General features: G+C 34.4%; 1 protein-coding gene across 4 annotated transcripts; it reads left to right on the forward strand.

The window, feature by feature from the left end:
* Nucleotides 1-7,892: 7,892 nt before the first annotated feature.
* LOC110441633 lies at nucleotides 7,893-22,829 on the forward strand. 4 transcript variants are annotated; one of them, XM_021484827.1, is made up of 9 exons: nucleotides 7,893-8,155; nucleotides 13,404-13,514; nucleotides 15,154-15,288; nucleotides 16,472-16,522; nucleotides 16,912-17,019; nucleotides 17,933-18,076; nucleotides 19,768-19,785; nucleotides 20,863-20,922; nucleotides 22,691-22,829. In XM_021484827.1, the coding sequence occupies exons 1-9, from the start codon at nucleotides 7,969-7,971 to the stop codon at nucleotides 22,813-22,815; spliced, it is 939 nt and encodes a 312-aa protein (XP_021340502.1). In that variant the 5' UTR covers nucleotides 7,893-7,968; the 3' UTR covers nucleotides 22,816-22,829. The 4 variants fall into 4 exon arrangements, with proteins under 4 accessions (XP_021340502.1, XP_021340504.1, XP_021340503.1 ...); XM_021484829.1 differs by lacking the exon at nucleotides 17,933-18,076; XM_021484828.1 differs by lacking the exon at nucleotides 19,768-19,785 and having other exon boundaries at nucleotides 7,894-8,155.
* Nucleotides 22,830-24,346: the final 1,517 nt, after the last annotated feature.

Genomic DNA, 24,346 nt, shown 5'->3' on the forward strand with positions numbered 1-24,346 from the left:
GCACATATTTTTGTTAATAATTTCTTTGCTATAGTGATAGCCTGGCTTCAGACCATATCATACAAGATCCTCCATTTTACACTGTGACTCTTCTTTTGCACCTCTTGCAAGAACACCTCAAATTCACTGGTACTTTATCGTCACGTGGTGACCCCATAAAAACCCTACGGGGTCATGATCAGTAGAAATAAATAAATCGATTTTCAAACAAAATTTGTAAGAGTTATTTCCCCTCCGCCATATCTCAGTACAAAAAGTATATCATGATTTTATTTCTCAATACCCCATCATTTATTCGATGTGTGATCACATTAAGTGTTTCGTTCAATTCATCAACAAATTGAAATTGTTTGTCAGAACATGAAATCAACTTTTGTATAAATACTACCCAGTGTGGGAATCGGATGAAATTAATATATATAAACACTACTTCTGAAAACGTGAGGCACAGGATCCTACATGTTAAAAATGTTTCCCTTCGATTCTAAGCCTTCTGACAAATGGAAACCCTTTTTACATATGGGAAGATACTATTTGACAATAAAAAGTATTTAACTATAAAATAAAGAGAGTTTACTTACTGTATTGATGTCTGTCCAAAATTGACCTACTGAGTTTGGATCATTTCTAGATTGCAGAGACTCAATACCGGCGCCAATAAGGTCGGGAAGAAGAACCACGGAGAACTTTTCTACATTACTACTGTGACAAAAAAAGGTTTGCATATCGAAGATATAAAAAAGACAAAATAGAGATGTTTCAGAGTCGTGTTATGATCATGATGTCAACGGATTTGTAATTCATGTGGGGATATCAAATCATAAAAGTCAAACCCAACTCCGAATGGCTCGGGGAGTTTCTTACTATTACTGTATACAGGGAAAATTTCGCCAATGCGAATTTTCGACCAACGCCAGTAAAATCCATTTTCGCTCAATGTTAATTTTGCCCTTCACATTTGATAACTATGTTCATTATATCTCTTACAACTGCCAGCTGTCATGATAAATTGGCTATGATTACGGAGGGCAAAAAAGACGAAAATCGAACTGCGGCAAAAAAATCCTGGTATATAAGTATTAGATGTATACTTTTTTTAAAAATGAAACTCATATAATAATCATCACCGATTATTTATCTATTCATCGTGCTGGGGTACCGGATCAGCATTGTAAAACGAAGCTGGTTAATGGATATGCCGGCAAAAATACACCATATTTACATGTGGACATGGATTTATGAGATAAAGCGCATGTCAGACATTACAACTTATCGTACATAGGTCACATACCTCATAACTTTCCTCGGTAGTGGCATTGATTGACTTCCAATATTATTTCCAAACAGGCTGTCATAAAAAGTCACGTGATGCCCTTCCCTTGGATTGGGTGCTGCGGTATAGATGTAGAAATCCAAGAATGGGGAAAAAACAAACAAATGGTCTCGTAGTTCATAGCTGTCTTTGGTAAGTTTATACAATAACAATGTAGAGCAAGTGTAATTATTGTGTTGATACATTATTCGATATCAGGATTTTCAGGTCGATGAGTCTACCTAATAACTATTTTTAATTCGTTTGCATCGCCATATTGAACATACAAAGCTAAATGGACAAACTTAGGGTTAAGCATTGGAAAAAAAACCCATGAATATACGTTCCTTATTTTGCTTTGTTCTGATATTTAACAGGCGATGTCGCATACAACGTGCAGGTTCGAGGCCTACGTTGGGCAGTCGCCAAATACTGGCCGTAGGTTGGTATTTTTCCCCCGGGAAATCCGGCTCAGCCTCTCGTCCACCACCAAAACCTGGCACGTCCTTAAATGACCATAGCTGTGGCTTGAACAAAATACTGATAGACGTTTCAGAGTCTAGAATTCAGCTGATCTTTACTAATTTGGATGTTTGCAAGATTATTGCATTTTACTGAAACGCCCATAAGTATTCTAACATGACAACGAACAGGGCTGATGGCGACGAAAATCTCACCAAGTCAAGGATATGTTGCAACAAAATAGGTTTGTAGGTCAGACTGTCGTTTGGTGGACGAGTCCAGTACAATGAACTCTATTGTGTTGATAAAGACTTCACTTATAACACGTTTCGGTATAACTAATGATGTGAACAGTAGGGTGATAAAATAATTAACCAAATCTAAAAACAATCACATTAATTAGTACATGTGACGAACACAGCCATTTCGGCTTCCCGGCCAAGGAATGGCCCGGCCCGTCCACGAGAACGGTCGTGGGTTGGCTGGTGAAGGAAATGTTTTTGAATTATAGCGTCTGTAGTTCGTCTTGTCAGTTATACCCCTTGAGTAGACAAGTCACGATCACACGAGGTTAGTAAGTGTGGTACACTAGAGTGCAGTGTTTACATGTGCGTAGGAACCTTTCTACAACTGATTACCGTCGATTATGACGTATAATATCTGTGCTACTCAGTACTTATTATTGACCTAGATTTATTTTAACATTGTTCTAAACACTGTCAGCTTACTTGCAAATAAATCACTACGGTAATAGAATCAACAAAGGTTTGACTTGTTTAGTTTTGACATTTATGATGACATGCAACACAGTTCCGTTCAAACATATTCTCCAATGCGCATATTGGAAAACATGTCTGAACGGAACTGTGTTTTATACCATCATTAACGTATACAATATGCATTTCAGACCGTATATCAACGTTCAAAACAATAAAAAAAACCACATATTTATTTTTAGTTCTTTGTAGTCCCCTTCGGTTCAAAATACATTTTAAACAAACAGTTTTACAAATTGGCAAAACATCCGTTTTTGTGGAACAAGATTGTGTTTTCTATGGTAACCAGCTCCGTCAGGTGGTAAACATCAAATTTATTTTTTAAATTGGCGTTACGCCGTTAGTGGTCCGAAATCATTCAAACAGTTTGATGTTATCAAACATAGAAGATGACGAATTCGAGGATATGTGGGAGCATGCATGTAGGGTAGAGACTGGAACTGAAAGGAATGAGTCAAGAAGGGGTTGGAAGGGTAGGAAAGGAAACATAAAGCAGATACGCTAGGGGCTTGGATTACGGTAAATAGGTCGGGAAGAGAAGGGGCGAGTACAAGAAAGAGAGGATGTGAAACTGCTTGAGGTGTTTGAAAGGTTTGGTTTGGTTTTATTTTGTTTAACGTCCTATTAACAGCTAAGGTAATTTAAGGACGTGCCTCCATGTGTGAAGTGTATGCGAGCTTGCGCAGGGGACAGTGTTTGTTGATGTGCTTTCCTCCTTGTGACAGCGCGAACCTGATGCCGACTTTATAGTGCTATCTCACTGAAATGCCATGCCGAAGGCACGCAGCTCAACAACACTATAGCTAAAATTGAGGTATTGTCAAGGAAGGTGCTAGGTACTAGATAATTAGAAGAAGAAAGAGAGATAGATATCTTAAAATTTGCAATGGGTGCAGCAGATATTTTTTGGTCGCTTTTATGTCCCCAAAGATCTGTGTGCGGGGATGAAGGATTGGATGTAAGAAATGACTCACACAGCCTTAACATACATATTTTTGCACTTAATATTGATTATAAGGGATAATGTTTTGAATTCAATGGGTTATTGTAACAAAATGATATAAGAATTGTAAAACGAAATAATATAAATGTAAAAAGTGAAAAGGGCAAGCACAAACGAATGTCCTTACAGAAGATGTACCTGTGATGAAACGAAAGAAGAGAACATTCATTGGAAGTTCAAGGAAAAGGATACGAAAATTGGAATGGAAAAGAGCTTCAATGATGAAGAATAAGAAGCGTGGCAGATAATGTTAAAGGGGACCTTCCAGAATGGAGAATTAAAAAAGGTATGTATCAGCGAATGGGATAAGGGAACTGTAAAGAGGAACGATAAGAAGAAGTACGTGGTAGGGAACATTAAGGAGGACAATAGAGAAGGGCTGCGTGGTATGTAAAGGTAGAGAGGATCTTAAACGGTGGACAATAAGAATGGGTGTGTGTGTAGCAACCCCTAATGGTAAAACCAATCACTAATGATACACACATCATAAAGTAATCAAATCGCAACTAAACTGTATCATTAGGGGTTGGTTGTTGTATCATTAGGGGTTGGTTGTTGTACCATTAGGTATAAGTTGTTGTATCATTAGGGGTTGGTTGTATCATTAGGGGTTGGTTGTTGTATCATTAGGGGTTGATTGTTGTATCATTAGGGGTTGGTTATATCATTAGGGGTTGGTTGTTGTATCATTAGGGGTTGGTTGGTGTATCATTAGGGGTTGGTTGTTGGATCATTAGGGGTTGATTGTTGTATCATTAGGGGTTGATTGTTGTATCATTAGGGGTTGGTTATATCATTAGGGGTTGGTTGTTGTATCATTAGGGATTAGTTGTATCATTAGGTGTAGGTTGTTGTATCATTAGGGGTTGGTTGTATCATTAGGATATGGTTGTTGTATCATTAGTGGAAGGTTGTATCATTAGGGGTTGATGGTTGTATCATTAGGGGTTGGTTGTTGTATCAGTAGGTATAGGTTGTATCATTAGGGGTTGGTTGTTGTATCATAAGTGGTTGGTTGTATCATATCATTAGGGGTTGGTTGTTGTATCATTAGGGATTAGTTGTATCATTAGGTGTAGGTTGTTGTATCATTAGGGGTTGGTTGTATCATTAGGGGTTGGGTGTTGTATCATTAGGAGCGGGTTGTTGTATCATTATGTATAGGTTGTTGTATCATTAGGGGTTGGTTGTTGCACATTCGGTATAGGTTGTATCATTAGGGTTGGTTGTTGTATCATTAGGGGTTGGTTGTATCATTAGGGGGTGGTTGTTGTATCATTATGTATAGGTTGTTGTATCATTAGGGGTTGGTTGTGTGATTAGGGGTTGGTTGTTGTATCATTAGGGATTGGTTGTATCATTAGGGGTTGGTTGTATCATTAGGATTTAGTTGTTGTATCATTAGTGGAAGGTTGTATCATTAGGGGTTGATGGTTGTATCATTAGGGGTTGGTTGTTGTATCAGTAGGTATAGGTTGTATCATTAGGGGTTGGTTGTATCATTTGGTATTGGGTGTATCATTTGGTATTGGTTGTATCATTAGGGTTTGGTTGTTGTATCATAAGGTATAGGTTGTATCATTAGGTGATGGTTGTTGTATCATTAGGGGTTGGTTGTTGTATCATAAGGTATAGGTTGTATCATTAGGGGATGGTTGTTGTATCATTAGGGGTTGGTTGTTGTACCATTAGGGGTTGGTTGTTGTACCATTAGGTATAAGTTGTTGTATCTTTAGGGGTTGGTTGTATCATTAGGGGTTGGTTGTTGGATCATTAGGGGTTGATTGTTGTATCATTAGGGGTTGATTGTTGTATCATTAGGTATAGGTTGTATCATTTGGTATTGGTTGTATCATTTGGAATTGGTTGTATCATTAGGGTTTGGTTGTTGTATCATAAGGTATAGGTTGTATCATTAGGGGATGGTTGTTGTATCATTAGGGGTTGGTTGTTGTATCATTTGGTATTGGTTGTATCATTTGGTACTGGTTGTATCATTTGGTATTGGTTGTATCATTTCGTATTGGTTGTATCATTTGGTATTGGTTGTATCATTAGGTATAGGTTGTTGTATCATTAGGGGTTGGTTGTATCATTAGGGGTTGGTTGTTGTATCATTAGGTATTAGTTGTATCATTAGGTATAGGTTGTTGTATCATTAGGGGTTGGTTGTTGCACATTAGGTATAGGTTGTATCATTAGGGTTGGTTGTTGTATCATTAGGGGTTGGTTGTTGTATCATTAGGTATAGGTTGTATCATTAGGGGTTGGTTGTTGTATCATTAGGTATTGGTTGTATCATTAGGGGTTGTTGTTGTTTCATTATGAGCTGGTTGTTGTATCATCATTATGAGTTGGTTGTTGTATCATCATTATGAGTTGGTTGTATCATTAGGGGTTGGTTGTTGTATCATAAGGGGTTGGTTGTATCATTAGGGGTTGGTTATTGTATCATTAGGGGTTGGTTGTATCTTTAGGGATTGGTTGTTGTATCATAAGGGGTTGGTTGTATCATTAGTGATAGGTTGTATCATTAGGGGTTGATTGTTGTATCATTAGGGGTTGATTGTTGTATCATTAGGGGTTGGTTGTATCATTAGGGGTTGCTACAAACGCGGCCAAGGAAAGGATAAGCTAAAGTCAGTTAGTAGCACGACTCGGTACACCTAGTAGGTAACAAAACTGGTGACGTAGTGTTACCGCAGGCAACGTCATTACAGGTAGTGTCAGGCTATACTGAACGTCGTATCTGTTGTTCGTACCTTTACTTTACATACACGATAGTATGATTCAATATCGAAAATGAATATACTGCAGTCAATTTTCTTTCTGTTTTCGCCACACTTTCTTTGATTAATTTCTGTCACTAAGAAACAACATTCTGTCTTCGAGGTATGTTGGAAGGGAAAAGAAAATTAAAGGAAACGAAAGCATCTTATGTTATAATTTTTTAAGACTTCAAATCCGAATTGTTTCTCCTAAATTGTGACGATTTATAAACATGATATCTTTGAACGAGTCCAGTTATGAAAACAAGCAGAGATAGTCTATGGCAGAGTTGAAGATGTTTTAAAACCAGCATCTTAGCCTGCAATCTATTTTTTTGCACCCAATACGCAAATCATATTGGCCTTTTTTTCAAAAAGCTACACATTTATATCAACACTTGCATTGTTTGCTCACATTTTTTTTCCAATTGAGTTGCAGTTTGAGCTTCGTTTTCATCTTTGTCAACGCGACGCTTTGCAGTCCGATTTAATTAACAAATAGCATAGAGTCAATCACTCAAATGACTAAATTTGTTGGAGTTATCTTCTGTCAATTGTGTTTCATTGAAAACAATGCGACGCACAAACATTCATAAAACATTTTGAATGAGTGAACATTTCAATACCAATTTGTGGTAAATAGATATCGAAAAATAAAAGAAAGCACGGATAAACGGACCTTTTTGTGCAGACACCTTCTTTGTTTTAAACTTTCCTCCAATAATTAAAACTCTTGGAATTGCAAGGAATTTCATTGGTGACGTTTTACTAATATGTGCATGGTATTTGTACATGTTTAATACGCGATACCAAAATCACATACCATTCTCCCTAATTTCATGAATATGGGGAATTTATTTTATTTAGGAATGCTCATAAAATAAAATTCTTCTTATACATGTCTCCTCTTTTAATTTCACTTTCAAATTTATTTGATTGTTGAATAATTCCTCTTTTATTCTAAAATCACCTTTATACGTATTGAATAATGTACTTTATTACATTGTTCTAATCTGTATCTGTAAATTACAATTATATACTTCTATATTCTTTTGTTAACTAAAAGATAAGATACTCATTTAGTGTGTTCTTAACAAATAAATAAAATACTAATTAGTTTGTTCTTAAATTATAATTAATTGTGCTGCATACAGTATATTTTTATGTGATTTACATATTGAATATGACATGTATTAGCTTATTTTATGATAATTAAAACATGATTGTATAATTATGTTAGTCCCTGCATTATCTATGTGGTACATGTACTTGAGTTATTGCAGGTAAGTTTAACAGGTAGATTTACCTATTTGATCTCAGACACTTTTTGAGGAAAATACTACAATTTCTATCAAAACAGGTTGTCTTACAGGTACATTTTAAAAATGTTGGCTCTCAGATATACACCCCGAACAACACATTTTACGTGAAGTGTGGCCTAAGACTTGCCCTCTGTCGCCAGAACACCAAGTCTGTGGCGGTGACCGTGTCGTATCGGACAGACGCCATAGTTTGGTCTACGTTCGGGAATCCGACAGGTGGCACCATCTGTCCTTATCTTATCTTACGTCCTAGAGAGTTGTGGTGGGACTGAATAATTAAATATCCTGTCCTTTTTCGTAGTCGGCATTGGTCGGTCTACAGTGTATGGTGTACTGTAGAAATACCTGTCAATCTTGCCGAACAAATATGTTGTCCTTTTTGTGTGTCGCTGTTCTGTGTTTAGCAGGTACGCTTGTTGTAAGTGAAGATGGTAAACGAGACGATAGCGGATTTCAGCTGTTTTTTGGAACTCAAGTCCCACAACTACCACCTATCGGCGGGATTGATATAAGTATGCTTATTAATTTTATATCATCCATGCATGATCCTTTCCTCTTACTTCTATTTGTTTTTATCTAAATATTGATTTTTCATTAGGAATTTTGATTCAAGTCACAGGCGACGTATAACATCCATAATATGTATGTGCTAGTTTGATTTTGTTTTCTGATTTCTGAAGTTTGAAAATAATGCTCTAACCACTTCTTCGTTCGTTGCTAACTATTATCATACGTCGGCTAGCTCTCAAAACTTGATCAGACGTCATGCGGTATCTACAGTTTGTATAATATTTTTTTATTCTTTTATGAAATATCAAAAATTGTAAGATAGAAACCCTTGTTCCTTTAAAGAGATTATCGCCGTTTGTAGCACAACAAATGTTTTTTACAACCAATTTACAAAAAAATCATTGAGCACGTCAACATAGAATTGATTACAATACACAGAGAGAGAGTGCAATCTTAACGAAGTTGATCATTGAACCGAAAGAGGAAAGACTGCATATAAAAAGAAAAAACCGAACGCATTTCTAGAATTTTGAAAGAAAAGAATAAACTTAGCTTCTTCTATTATAATAAGGGCGGCAAGTCGAAAAACAAAAGTATCCTTTATTTTAAAAGCAACGTGTTTCCACCAAAATAGTTTTTGATTAAATCCTTTTCATAGAGTGTTTTGATTTAATAAACCAACCATTTAGAATTACCTGAAATTGAACCGGATTTTACATGTCAGTACAGGATATGATGTATAAAGCGCCATCTACAATATATATCTTATCGCTTGTTCTGATAAGAATGATCTCTATCCCAAGGTTCAATGTCATATTCTATATTCATTTCGGTCACCTGTTTATTTTCATATCACTTGAGTCATCGAAAAATCCAGCCATAATCTTTGCAATCATCAATTTATCCAACAGTTTCAAATAAAGTGATTCATGCCAAATGAAGTATATTATGTTTAGGTTAATTGCTAATTATATTTGAAGAGATGTAGTGCTTTTCGTCTTGTCGCAATGTTGTTGCTGAGATATTGTTTAGTTGGGGCCAATGAAAACTCGAAAAGGGACCCGACGTTGTAAGACTTTGTCCTGCTTGTGTGCGTTGTTTACCTGTTTGTATGCCTATTGTTGGATTGTTTGTGAGCTTTTGTACATACTTGGATTGGTCAGTAAAAACACGATTTCTCTCGCGTGATCACTGGTTGATTTCGCGTTAACACCGGTTGGTCTCGCGTTAAAACCGGATGATCTCGCGTGATCGCCGGTTGGTCTCGCGTGTCTTTTTTTCGAGATTTTCTGCTTTATGGGTGATGCAAAAGAAAGCCAAAATCGAAATATATGTTTTTGTGATCTTGACACAAATCGAAGAATTTCAGTAAAAGGTGAGTCCAAGAACAATCGCGACGTTTTTGAAAGTGTATTTTTGCATGTATACTGTGCCAGTGCATGTACTGTTGTGATCAGTCACTGTATTGCCTTGTTAGCATCATCTCTCACGCATTGAAACATATTTATCAAAATAATTTTGTGTTTTTCGTCGAATATACTTTGTCCAATATTTCACAAACTAAGTTTTATAATATGCCCTATTGTGACGTCAGAAAATGATAAAGAAGTGACGATACAGAAATCGTGATTCTTAAATTACATGTAAAACAGACACTAAATATAAAGTCTATATGGGAGGATTATAGACTTTTAGAATGACTTGGAAAGTGTTTATCTACAATAATCAAAACACTTGAAAATGATCTTAAGTTTTTATATGAGTTTGACGAAACTCGTCACGATTTCATAATTGCAGCCCGACAGAAACAAATCGTTTACTATGGCAAGCCAGTTTAACATTTATTCAAGGAGCAATGACGATCCCAAATTTCATAAAACTGTATAAGATATCTTACATAGTATATGAGATATAATAAATATATATATTCCATATAAGATATCTTATATAGAAATTAAATGCTGTATAATATATCTCATATGATGTATAAGATATCTCATATTACGTATAAGATATGTTATATAATATGAAATCTCGTCACTATATAAGATATCTATATCATGTGAAATCTCGTCACTATATAAGATATCTATATAATATGTAATCTCTTCACTATATAAGATATCTATATAATGTGAAATCTCGTCACTATATAAGATATCTATATAATATGAAATCTCGTCACTATATAAGATATCTATATAATATGAAATCTTGTCATTATATAAGATATCTATATAATATGTAATCTCGTCACTATATAAGATATCTATATAATGTGAAATCTCGTCACTATATAAGATATCTATATAATATGAAATGCCGTCACTAGATAATATATCTATATAATATGAAATCTCGTCACTATATAATATATCTATATAATGTGAAATCTCGTCACTATATAAGATATCTATATAATATGAAATCTCGTCACTATATAAGATATCTATATAATGTGAAATCTCGTCACTATATAAGATATCTATATAATATGAAATCTCGTCACTATATAAGATATCTATATAATATGAATTCTCGTCACTATATAAGATATCTATATAATGTGAAATCTCGTCACTATATAAGATATCTATATAATATGAAATCTCGTCACTATATAAGATATCTATATAATGTGAAATCTCGTCAATATACAAGATATCTATATAATGTGAAATCTCGTCACTATATAAGATATCTATATAATATGAAATCTCCTCACCAGATAAGATATCTATATAATGTGAATTCTCGTCACTATATAAGATATCTATATAATGTGAAATCTCGTCACTATATAAGATATCTATACCATATGAAATGCCGTCACTATATAATATATCTATATAATATGAAATCTGGTCACTTTATAATATATCTATATAATGTGAAATCTCGTCACTATATAAGATATCTATATAATATGAAATCTCGTCACTATATAAGATATCTATATAATGCGAAATCTCGTCAATATATAAGATATCTATATAATGTGAAATCTCGTCACTGTATAAGATATCAATATAATATGAAATCTCGTCACTATATAAGATGTCTATATAATGTGAAATACCACCACTTTATAAAAATATCTATATAATATGAAATACCGCCACTTTATAAAAATATCTGATATAATATGAATTCTCTTCACTATAGAAGATATCTATATAATGTGAAATCTCGTCCCTATATAAGTTATCTATATAATGTGAAATCTCGTCCCTAAAGAAGATATCTTATATATTATGAAATCTCGTCACTATATAAGATATCTTATATAATTTGAAATCTCGTCAATATATAAGATATCTATATAATTTGAAATCTTGTCACTATAAAATATATCATATATAATTTGAAATCTTGTCACTATATAAGACATCTATATAATATGAATTCTCGTCACTATATAAGATATCTATATAATGTGAGATCTCGTCACTATATAAGATATCTATATAATATGAAATGCCGTCACTAGATAATATATCTATATAATATGAAATCTCGTCACTATATAATATATCTATATAATGTAAAATCTCGTCACTATATAAGATATCTATATAATATGAAATCTCGTCACTATATAAGATATCTATATAATGTGAAATCTCGTCACTATATAAATTATCTATATGATATGAAATACCGCCATTATATAAGATATCTATATAATATGAAATACCGTCACTATATAAGATATCTATATAATGTGAAATCTCGTCACTTTATAAGATATCTTATATAATATGAAATCTTGTCACTATATAAGATATCTATATAATATGAAACCTCGTCACTATATAAGATATCTGTATAATGTGAAATCTCGTCACTATATAAGATATCTATATAATATATGATGTAACGTCACTTGTTTGTGAGAGTAACGTCATCAATTTTTGAGAAAACGACGTAATTTTCTCACACAAACCAATGACGTAACAATTAATACCTGCTCCAAAGAGAAGAAAACTCTGCAATACGCAAAGACGGAATACTATATTAGATTTCTGATACAGTTTTATGAAATGCGGGATCGACATTGCTCCTTGAATAAATGTTAAGTTGGCTTGCAATAGTTTGATTTATTTTACAAACCTAATAAAAATAGAAATACATGTTCCATCCTATGCAAGTCTATTCATTAAATAACCTGAAGAATATGTTTTACACAGATTTGGCATAAATGTTTTGAAATGATGATTTTTGTAGAGATAATATTGTATTATATTTAATGTAACACTCTAGCAAAAAAAACACGTCCTGAGATAATGTTGTATCATCGGCTATTTATTACAGCACTCTGACACGGATGATTTGGTATGATGTATTATACTAAATATAGTACCCTTTGGATGTCATGAATGTGATGAAGAAATCGATGCATTTGTGCACTGTATATCAGAGTACATTTTCAACACTAAAAGATTTGTTTAATCATAACTATACCTGGTACGGTGGGGACATGGAGACACACTATATGAATTGTTTATATGTTTGTTGGATGATTTCATTGAGTGTACATATAACATACCGAAGTTGTAAGGAGAAGGCTTACATAGACTTTGCCTGATGCCCTATCCCTTTGCATATTTTTTGCAATAAAATTTGTTGAAATGAAATAGTACCCTGACATGACTGTCTCTTCACAAAAGAAGATGTAGTATACTAAAAAAGCACTTTGACACGACTGCCTTAGCATAATTTTGTAGCCAGATTAAAACAGCACTCTTGTATGACTCTAAACATAATTGGGTAGTCAATTTGAAATAGCTATTTGGCATCGCTGTCTTGAGATAATAAACAAACAATAAGAGTAGACCGAAACGTCAACAAAACAATAATTCGAACTCAAAATCGATAAAACTAGGGCAAAATTAAAAAAAAATAAAAAAAAAATGAATATGGACACCTCAACAAGTACAAGGAGAATAAGACGAGGTGTTCCGGAAGGGTAAGCGTCTCAATATTTAAAACAGCGCTCTGAGACAACTATTTCAGGCAATTCTTAAGTGGTCCTCTGATAAACTTCTCCTCTGATACTGTTGTAGGATATCGAGTGTATTACTCTGACAGGGCTGTGTTGGTATTATAGGTTAATGTTAAGTTACCGTTGCTTTAATTTTGTTTAAATTAATTTGTTAGGCTAATGATTATCGCAGTCAGTTGTAGACTTGGCGTGTTCGATTTAAATCTATAACAACAGTATACATGTATATACTTATTTACCGGCAGATTGTGTAGATAAACAAGCCAATTGTGTGGCTTTCGGGAAGGAGGCGTGCGCTGCTCCCTACGACAAATGGGCAAAGGACAACTGCGCTAACTACTGCGGATTTTGTCACGGTAAGTCTGGTACTATGAAAACATGACAGCATTACCTCGATTTCCATATATAACACGGAAACTCTATTAAAAAAAGAATAAACATAACGTATATTTACATTTCCATTGCAAGTTCCTCTAAAAGCATTACCATAAGAAATTGCGTTCAAAGGGCTATCAACGCATTTGGATCAGCGTCATTTAAAGTTTCTCCTTCCGCCTCGATACACATGAGACAACCTTTAGGATCAAACATGATGTTAGGCTGTTCAGCAATTTCCAAAGACATTTCAAAATAAAAAATAGCAGGAAATATCTTTGTTTAGGTCAATAATAACTACAAATTTAGAATGTAATATAAGGATTAAACGGCATTTTGTCAATGTTCATACCAGAATTAAATTGAAAAAATGCCGTCCAATCCTTACATGAAACCGATGAAGTCTTTTATTGAGGACGCAATTTTCTCATGAATATTCTTGTTTAATAACGTATGAGTTAAGGTCCAAACGAAAGAACACTATTTCATCCCGAATCAACACAACGAGACCATATTAGCAGATACTCGTTTTAGTACATAGCCTGACTAATGGGCAAGGGTACCAACACGTCAAAATGTGTTGTTACCATTGCCACTATTTTAAAATAATAAGTATTCGTTTCAGACCACCTTGGCAAAAGAAAAAAATATATAAAGATGATATGTTGTTATGCAGTTGACAGTACTATAGTTGTTTGAAATTTGAATCTTTTAAACTAAAACAAAAAAAAATAACAAAAAAAAAACAAAACCTGCAGGGGTCGATCTCGGAACCTTTCCATCACAAATCCGCCTCTTTACCAAGGTTGTCATATAGGAATTATACAAAAACAACATTAAAATCGGTGTCCAATTTAATGGTCACAAAGCATATGAAAAACCTGACAGGGAAAATTGCTCTAAGCTAGAATAACCTCTTTTAGGTTGCTTCATTTTCTATATAGAGGGTATGATAGTATCATAATACTCTAAGTAAAAAAAAACAACCTCTTAAGAGTGGAACTCTTTTTTGAAATTAAAACTGATGCAGTGGTACGCTTTACCTTAAAGCACTGACAATGGCGATATTGCTGTAAGCGTCCATGTCTAATAGGAATGCCTCTAATAGCAAAAGGTTTGGACTGTTCGCAGCACGGTTGTAAGGCTCAAACACTTTCACGCCAAAGTAGATGCTGCATTATAATTTGAGCCTAATAACAACTGACAACATAATTGATGTCTGAATGCATACGTACTTAATATATAATGGAAGGTTTTGTTGAAGCAATTGAGATTGCGAAAACGGACTTATGCTTTTTCTCATCAGTACTGACAATGCTAACACCGTGATATATCAGTAGTTAGTTTTTTAAACTGATGATTTACTGAAGGTATACATTATATATAATGAAAACTTCAGTTGAAGCAAAAAATTAATTGCAAATTTGGAATCATTGCAACAGGTATTGTAAGCACCGCCTTATTTCAGTGATTTGTACTAAGTCTATTAGATATTAGATGATGAGCCTCTAACGATTTCCCGTATCCTAGATGCTTCTTTACGTTAGAACATTTTATGATTTCGAAGGTGTTGTACCATTTGTCACGCATGTAACTTGAGTGATTTGTTGCTTTACGAAGGTGCTACTACGCCCGCCCCAGCCTGTGTGGACTCGATTAAAAACTGTGAGGCGTACGGACAGACCGTATGTAATGACCCTAAGTACGGAACCTGGGCTGCAGAAAACTGTCGCTACTTCTGCCGAAAATGTACAGGTAAATTTTGCAAATGGAACTGTACGATATCAGTGTTGTTGCAAGAGATACTTGTACACATTCTCCCCTAACCACCATGGGTCCTGCTAGGAGCTTGTCAATAGGTTTGGTGACCCACTAGCTGGTAACACCATGGCCGTTTTTTTATTGGTGAATCTTTTAATTATCATGTCAAATAACAATGCTTTGCGACGTCATTTTCCATTGTCCCCCCCCCCCCCAATCGGAAACTTGAATAATGTATTTACAAGAGAAACATATGGTTTTCTAGATATAATATTTGAATTGTAGGAGAAGAAGGTCCCCAAACTTGTGATGGTTGATCAGCATGGTTATGTATCTCGATTTAGTTAATTTGTAGAATCATAACGCCTAAACTACTGTCATACACGTAATTGAACTAATGTAGCTGCATCTTTAAAATTGGTAACAGATACAGTATGTCAAAAGTGAAAACACTTCACCCTACATCTGTGATTCTATAATCCCAAATGTTAGTGCTACTCCATGAAGGGTACCGAATAGATTATAAATGCTGCTACAGTACCACAGTCTTACGTGTTGCGTTACTCTTTTCTTCCACGTTTCGCAGGTGAGTTTCCATTTCTGTTAGGGCAAAAATCAAGCTAGTCTTTACCTACCCAAGGAAACAGCAACTCACATGCTTTGTTATTCTGAAAACTTTATCATCGCGGCATTACTTGATGTAGTGCAACCAGGGTAGCATCATCGATATTTCATGCAGCTTCGGTGATGGCACGTACCATTAGTTTTACCGTTACATGTTGTTTTAACGGTAAGTAATTGTTGAAGAAAAACAATAGACTAGTCCTGTGTGATGCAGACAGACAAATCAACCCCCGGGATAATAGTTTTGAGTTTTAGCATGAGGGTTTCTACCCTCGGGTTGATATTTCTTTGTCTACATCACACAAGAGTGATAGATTCTAATAATCTGTCAGAACCCAATTGTTCAAATCCGGTTGATTTGAAGTTTTCAGTCGGGTGTATCAAAATTCAACGATGCCAAAATTTAATTGTATGTATAAGCATTTAATAATAAATATATTGTAAAATTTCAAATAATCTCAAAATCACACTTTAAACCATCCGGGCCCTAGAGCGTATAATTGTGTAAGTTGGAGGAAATGAATGCTTACTTCTTATTTCCATCATTCAACAGTTCAGCAACTCCAGATAGCGGATTCCATCACCACCACCATCTCTCCAGAACGTAAGTCCAGTACACATGCACGTGACCTTCGATGGCACGTGCTGTTCATGTCTTCAGCTGTTGTCTAAGATCTATATAGTGTCATAAAATGTTTAAAAGCATGTAGAATGTCTTGTGCAAGTGTTGAAGGTGCATACTGAGGGATGAATGTGTATTTATGATGCCGATATGTATCAAGCAAACATATGTACCTTCATAAGCCAGCTTTCATGTAATTGTATCTTTTTTATCAATTACAATTCAAGCTAAATAAAAAAATCTTAATGTTGACGGCAAACAATGTTCTTGTCTTATAATCTGTTATATGGAACTTAACATTAAGGCATATAATAATTTTTAACATTGATTAAACAAAAATTAAACTAATATAATTTGTTCTCTTATTCCAGAGTGTGTCGACAAGGTGGATTGTAGATTGTACGGTCAATCTTCCTGTCAGGGTAGCTTCAAGGGCTGGGCTAAAGAAAACTGCAGGAACTTCTGTGGTTTCTGTACCGGTAAGTAGTTAAACCTCGTTATGCACTAACAATCTCACAAGCCAAAGAGTGTTTTGGGTGACATAATTTTCCGTTTTTGTTCAAAATTGCAACCCCGATCTTGATATTATAAGAATTTGAAATCAACATGTAAACACAAATGCATGATGAAGTGTGGGCCTTAACTGTGTGCATTACATCGCTCTGTTAATAGTGAGCTATGTTCAGTTATAATTTAATACACTTACAAATAATCTAGTAGCAGGTTATATTAATTTAATCGGTTTTGAATTGCTATAGTATGCAGTGTACAGGACCAGATGTCCTTTAAGCTACTCGGTGAAGCTTTGCGCATGTCACAAATGGCTACTGCTTCCGCTTATATCTGATGCTACCTTAGTTCCTGTTATCTTTGAGGGGAAAACACAGGCATGAGAAAATTTCTTTATTGTTTTAAGGCATATTGTTTTTCTCTCTTCTATATATAAAAGATAATGTAGCAAAAAATAAAGTTTTCCTGTAAAAAAAATTCAAAGACTTTACGGCCCATACATTTGAATCTCACTTTGATTCTGTTCATTTGTAATTCCTGGATGGAAATATATGTGTGAAGTGTTGGTTTAGCAGTAATAAGGTCATTGGTTCGACCCCTTTGGTGATTTTGCTGTCTTTTCTATTTCTATTTCCAAACATTTGAATTGAAACAATTATAGATCTGTTCATTGGATCGCAACATGTGATTTGGACGGAATACTCCTTTTGTGAAAAGGACATAAAACACATTTTTTCGCAATAAAGACATGGTCATTCATGTGACGTAGCTCAACTTGTTGGATCCTTTACCTTTAAATTTTAAAAAAATATATCGGGGGAATAAAAAAGTATTGTATATATATATACTTTAAACTCAATATGTGCCATACCATATTGGCAGGAGTACCAACCCCTCCACCAGCTTGTATCGACAAAATCAACAACTGTAACCAATATGAAGCGAACGCCTGTACCGCCCCCGATTTCCATATCTGGGCCACCGACAACTGTAGAAAGCACTGCAACCTGTGTAGCGGAGGCGGAGGTGAGCTTCACTCGCATTTGCTTAGCCATGCTTATTTTATTCATTGTTATAATAAATAACCAAATTATATAGCGTGAAATTAGAACGTGACGATTTCAAGGTGTCCAACCTTGATGATTGGTAAAGGGCTTATTTCGCTTTTCGCTTAGGAAAGATGGCGCCGGGATCACACCTTCTGGAAGGAAAGGGTGAATCCTATCGAATAATTCGCTTGATAAAGATTGCAAGTCATACGTCGTAAACACTGCAGCCTCTTAGGAAGGGGGATCATGTTATCGCTCCGCCATATTGTTTCAACCGATACGGAAGAGAAAATACGTATGCATCATCGCATTCTCGAAATTCGAGGGGTTACATTCATTAACGTTATCTGCATCCCTACCATATGTCATATAACACAACATCAAATTACAACGAATCAACGCTGGGATTCTAGTTGACACTCAACATATATTTACATTGTAAGTGTCCTTCACTGCCAAAAAACTGTAACTACGTGCTGGAAACTGTTTTTTTTGTTTGCATAAATGTAGCTTTGATTAACCATTTATGAAAAGGAACACATACCTTGTGGGACTTGTATAATAAACAATTGCGATGAAATAAATAAAATGTAATCAACAACACTGTTCTGAGTAGAAATAAATCAGCGGGGCTAGACCTAGATTCGGAGTCTTGACCTCTGACTGTTATAGTATCGCTCTAACGCATTGAGCTACCTTGTCACAGGAAGTGTCCTGGTCCAACTGTGCTACAGTTAAATGTATATCAGACCGGAAGTTAAAGGGAGGTTACTGTATATACTAAAAAAAACACAGTGCAGTAGGACGGGGATTCTTAAACGAATATCCAAGATTACTAACGTTACATAATTTAATGAAAATGCCGTTTCTAGTCTTTAGACAAATGGATGTGTTTATTGTAATTCGTATTCACACATATCAAGTCAGAAATAAATGGCATTATTACCGAATTCACGAAGATATTTTTTCAATGAATTTTTTAACCCGTTAACTGGTACAGATATCATGCAGTTGTTCAAAAACGACATGTCTATGTACAAAACAATAGTTCATGCGTCATTTATCAAATATAACAGATATCAACAATAAAAGTCTTACCTAAGCTTCCCGAAGCGTGACTCTGACGCCATCTTTGCCTGGACAAAAATGAAGAAAGCTCATCAACAATCAATTAGATTGGACCCCCCGGTTTTGTCGTGTTGTTAGCAATTTATCATTTATGAAATGTCCTATAATTTGTATATTGTTTTATGGTCTGTATATTGTTGCGATGTAAAATATGGTGACGTATATTTTGTATATTATTGGGTATCATAATGTTGCATGGTTTGCATATGCTTTGTGTATTGTTGTACGAGTTGTTTATTATAGTAAAGTTTATATATTGTTTTGTTGTGCGGTTTGTATATGGTTTTTGTATTGTTGTATGTGTTGTTAATTGTTATGTTGTAAGTTGGACAGCTGATGTATTGTTTCATCATTACTCACAACGATGTTTTAATGAATACAATACATTATATACTTCTTATGACATAAACTATTTTATTTCTAAATTGATAATCGTAAAACACAGAAAACATGATATCGGTCATTTAAAGCAACATCTTCTAAACAATGATGCTTTGGGTCAAGCATTGTTTTTTTTTTACTGATTTTTCTTCTGCTTAGCTCTTACACCACAGATCGGTAAGCATGGGACAAGAGCTTATCATGAATGTTTTTATCCTAGCTTTTGTTGAAAATGCTGTTTCATTTTTTGTTTGTGCTTAGGTGTTGCGGACAAATGACGTTTTTTGTGCAGTTAATCATTGAATATTACCTCCCTATTTTTTGTTTCAGCATTTATTTCTTCAGCAATATTTGATTAATACACATACATCTGTCATAAAAATATATACATGTCAACAGAAATAAAATGATAGGAAATGCAAGCATTGAGGAGCCCCAGTTTCTGGGTCCCCCCCCCTCTAAAAAAAAGAGCTCCTAATGCAGGAGTGCTCTAAAATATCACACCTCAAAAGCTCGTACATTACTGTACACGGAAAACTTGAACGAACACTTTTTGATAATATATTTGTATATGTCTATAACTATTTAGAATACATAGCTTTTTTTTCTATCACTAGACCCGTTACGTATTCTTTGTCACATCATTAGATATGGTATTTTGTCTTGTTTTTATATGTGAGATATCGCTCGCTATATCCATTATAACTAGCGTTAGACACTTACTATGTACATACCAAGAATCACTAGCTTTTCCTGTCTGACAAAACACTATATATTATAATCATTTCATTTGGGACGACTAATAAATGAAAAACGCCATGGATGATAAATATATTGCTTTGTTGTTTTTTTCGCCTTATGTTGGTTTTGCTTTTCATAATCAAACACGTTTGCTTCGTATTTTTATCGTGCATTTTACTTTTTAAATGCGACACTATTTTATAATCGCCTGCTTGTTCAATACGCTGCTTTTAACTCTGAGGTAAGTTTTCTTTCCGCTGTACGGAATATGCATTGATAATTCTTCGTGTAATTATGTGTTAATCATGCCTTTTAACTTGGTCAACAGTGGCCTGCATCACAAATTAGTCAAACGTTATATAGAAAAATGTTTTTGATAAACGCAACTATTTTCAATGTTAGTGTCAATTTTTTCCAATCTTGACAGTAAATATTTATACTACATTTTTTTATAGTAAATGAAAAGCACATACAAATGCATGAAAATTATTCTTTATTAATTTATGTTTGCAGGATCAGGAGCTACTCCCAGTCCTTTTGTGATAAATCCAGTCCCAGCTACATCAGGACCAGGTCAACTCTCGTATTTCTTTATTTCTTAATCCGGCTGGAATCACACTGCTTGGCTAAATTACTTGATGTTGATGCTTTGATACCGTGCGTGGTGATTTTGCTAAGCAACCTTATGTGCTGATGTTTGTTGGTCATGTTGTTTGGCAACGTTTTGCTTCTTGACGTTGCAAAGACGACTTTCTTTTTCGTTGTTTAGTAAACATTTCTTAACGATGTCGCTTGGTGATGCTGCTCTTGGATATTCGAAACATTGAAATTTGCTTGTATCTGAAGAATGGTATTTGAAATGTTTGCACATTTGCACTTTCCTGTTGTTGTGGTAATTTCTTTTTGTCCGTCATCGCATCGCGCTCACGACAGAAAAAGTATAGTAACATAGTAATGGAATCAAATCATGTTGCATAATCAGGGCCTCTCTCTTGCGTGGTAGTGTTTTCACTTAGACGTGTTTAGCTGTCTCACATGTTTGGTCATGTTTTTCATTTCCTGCTTTAGCTAAACGTTCATCCTTCTCGCTTGCTTGGTAATGTTTTCATTCAAACTCGTTTGCTTGGAATTTTTTAAATGTCAAGTTTTACTTTATCGTTCGTCTATTTTACTTGTTTGGTAATGTTTTTCATTCCATACTTTCGCTTAATGTTCATCTATCTAGCTTGCTTGGAATTTTTTTTATTCAAACTCGTTTGCTTGGAATATTTTTCACACTAAAATATTTCTCACTTTTCATCCATGGATCATTTTCTTGCCTTGCCTGATTTTACCGCTTGCTTTGATGTATTTCCGAGGCGAGTTCCGTTAAACTAACTGATTTGTTAACATATGATTTCACCTCGTTGAATACAAAACCATGCCCTGTAACATTTGCTTTAACTTGTCTCAATTTAAGGCACAAACTGTGACGCTTGATTTAGTAATAAAAATATTTTTCATCTGCAATGGAATTCCTTATAAATCATAAATGTAAATGGGAAGATATCTTACAAGTTTGATTGCTAACTAGATTACTTGTTTACTGTGTATATATTATTCTTGTATTTCCTTTTTATAATTTACGTTTGAATTCAATATCAAACAATGTTGCTTGTTTATAATTGTGGCTTAGCGTCACAATATGAAATTGTTATTTTCCGGGTTTTAACAAATGAAAAAGAATTCACCAAGTCTGATGTACTTTGAATGAATGTTGCATGAAGTACTCAAACATCGTAGCAATAACATGATGAAGCCTTCCATCAATAGACAGTCAAACAGATTAACTCCTTACAAACAATGCATATAAAAAAATAGGTTAAAAAAACATGGAAATTATCTGTAGATTGCTTTGTTGACATAATTGAATGTACAAAAAGGCCATTGAAAATAATAACCTCGTTTGGAAGAGTAATGACAAATCAAAATCAATACTTCCCTGGAAATGTGTATTATTTAAGTAAGTGTGCTTATGAAGTAGTCACATTGCATTTACTAAGGAAGCCATTACCATGGGTATACAATACGATACGGTGGTGGAAAACCTTAATTCAATTTTGGTGTGAATCAAAAGTTTGATAAAAAAGGTGAAATTTTCAAATTCAACTAATGATTGAAAAAACATTTGCAAGAAAAGGTTATTGTTGCATAAGAAATTCGTTCCTCATAGACAAAAAATTGGATCTCGACACCAGTCGTAAACTCATGTGGAACTGGAAGCCGATACTGATGTTACTATCCCATTGATGTTAAGTCCACCTTTCTATAATATTTTTATGTCCTTTTCTTTATATTTTAGGGTTTGCTGTGCCAAATCTTCCAGGAAGACGTAATGTTCCTGCTTTACGATGTAAGATATATGATTATACATTGTTCAAACAGTCCTGCAACATACCCACTGTAGAACAAAACAAAATGCACTGACTGCATTAACATCTCAACCAGAACAGGGAATGTTAATCATCTTCTTTTAAACATATGTTTTTTCCTCGTCGACTATCTTACACATAGTTTATACTTCTCATCAGCTGTTTTGCAAGCGTACTATTTTGCAAAATAGTTGATACCTTTCATTGATTTGATAATATTACTTATAAAATAGATTAAACTACTTATACACTTGTTTATACATCTCTTTGACTTGATTATATCTCACATTGACTAGTTTATAGTTCTCATCGACCATTTTATACCTATCATTGACTTGTTTGTACTTCAATTTGACAATTTTATACCACTCATCGACTAGTTTATATTTCTTATCGACCAGGTTCGACCTCTCATTGAAGAGATGATACTTCTCATCGACCAATTTATACCACTCATTGACTAGTACATACTTTTCATCCACATGTTTATACCTCTCGTCGACTAGTATATACTTCTCATCCTCTAGTTTATATCTCTCATCGACTAGTTTATACTTTTCCTCGACCAGTTCATACCTCTCATTGACTAGTTTATACATTTTATTTACTTGTTTATGCCTCTCATCGACTAGTTTATACTTTTTATCCACTAGTTTATGCCTCTCATCCACTAGTTTATACTTTTCATCCACCAGTTTATACCTCTCATCGACTAGTTTATACTTTTCATCCACTAGTTTATGCCTCTCATCGACTAGTTTATCCTTTTCATCCACCAGTTAATACCTCTCATCGACTAGTTTATACTTTTCATCCACCAGTTTATACCTCTCATCGACTAGTTTATACTTTTCATTCACTAGTTTATGCCTCTCATCGACTAGTTTATACTTTTCATCCACTAGTTTATGCCTCTCATCGACTAGTTTATACTGTTCAACCACCAGTTTATTCCTCTCATCGACTAATTTATACTTTTCATCCACTAGTTTATGCCTCTCATCGACTAGTTTATACTGTTCAACCACCAGTTTATACCTCTCATCGACAAGTGCAGAATTATCATCCACCTGCTTATACCTCTCATCGACTAGTACAGAATTCTCATCCACAAGTTTATATCTCTCATCGAATAGTTTATACTTTTCATCGACCAGTTTTTACCTCTCATTGACTACGACATACTTCTCATCCACTAGTTTCTATCTCTCACTGACTAGTGCATACCTATAATGGGGTTGAAATTTACCATACCATCTTTAAGGAGGTTTGTTAAAAAATAATGTGGTAGAGCTTAATGAGGTTGGTTTTTAAAGATATAAATAATATTTCTTGAGACAGTTGAATATAATGAGTATTTGTCAAGATACGTTTGCAATACATCTCATTTTGTGACACAAACTTATCCTTAACATCTCAGGTTGTCAACGTTGGAAATGATCAATGAATTGAAATCAATGGTCATTTTATAGAACGAACTGTTATAAATCCGTTCATAGATAATTTTCGATATATAAAAAAAGGTTTAGCCCTTTTTAACGATCATGTTTGCCTAAATTTTGGACGCATTAATATGTTTTAAAATA

This window comes from Mizuhopecten yessoensis, unplaced genomic scaffold (assembly GCF_002113885.1).
Source record: "Mizuhopecten yessoensis strain PY_sf001 unplaced genomic scaffold, ASM211388v2 scaffold716069, whole genome shotgun sequence".
NCBI classification, from domain to species: domain Eukaryota; kingdom Metazoa; phylum Mollusca; class Bivalvia; order Pectinida; family Pectinidae; genus Mizuhopecten; species Mizuhopecten yessoensis.

Excerpts from the sequence above, each read along its gene's own strand:
- LOC110441633 (XM_021484827.1), top strand. The coding sequence starts at position 7,969 with ATGGTGTACTGTAGAAATACCTGTCAATCTTGCCGAACAAATATGTTG. Across the intron at positions 17,020-17,932 it reads CTTCTGTGGTTTCTGTACCG|GAGTACCAACCCCTCCACCA; the intron begins GTAAGTAGTTAA and ends CCATATTGGCAG. Across the intron at positions 20,923-22,690 it reads CCCAGCTACATCAGGACCAG|GGTTTGCTGTGCCAAATCTT; the intron begins GTCAACTCTCGT and ends TTTATATTTTAG.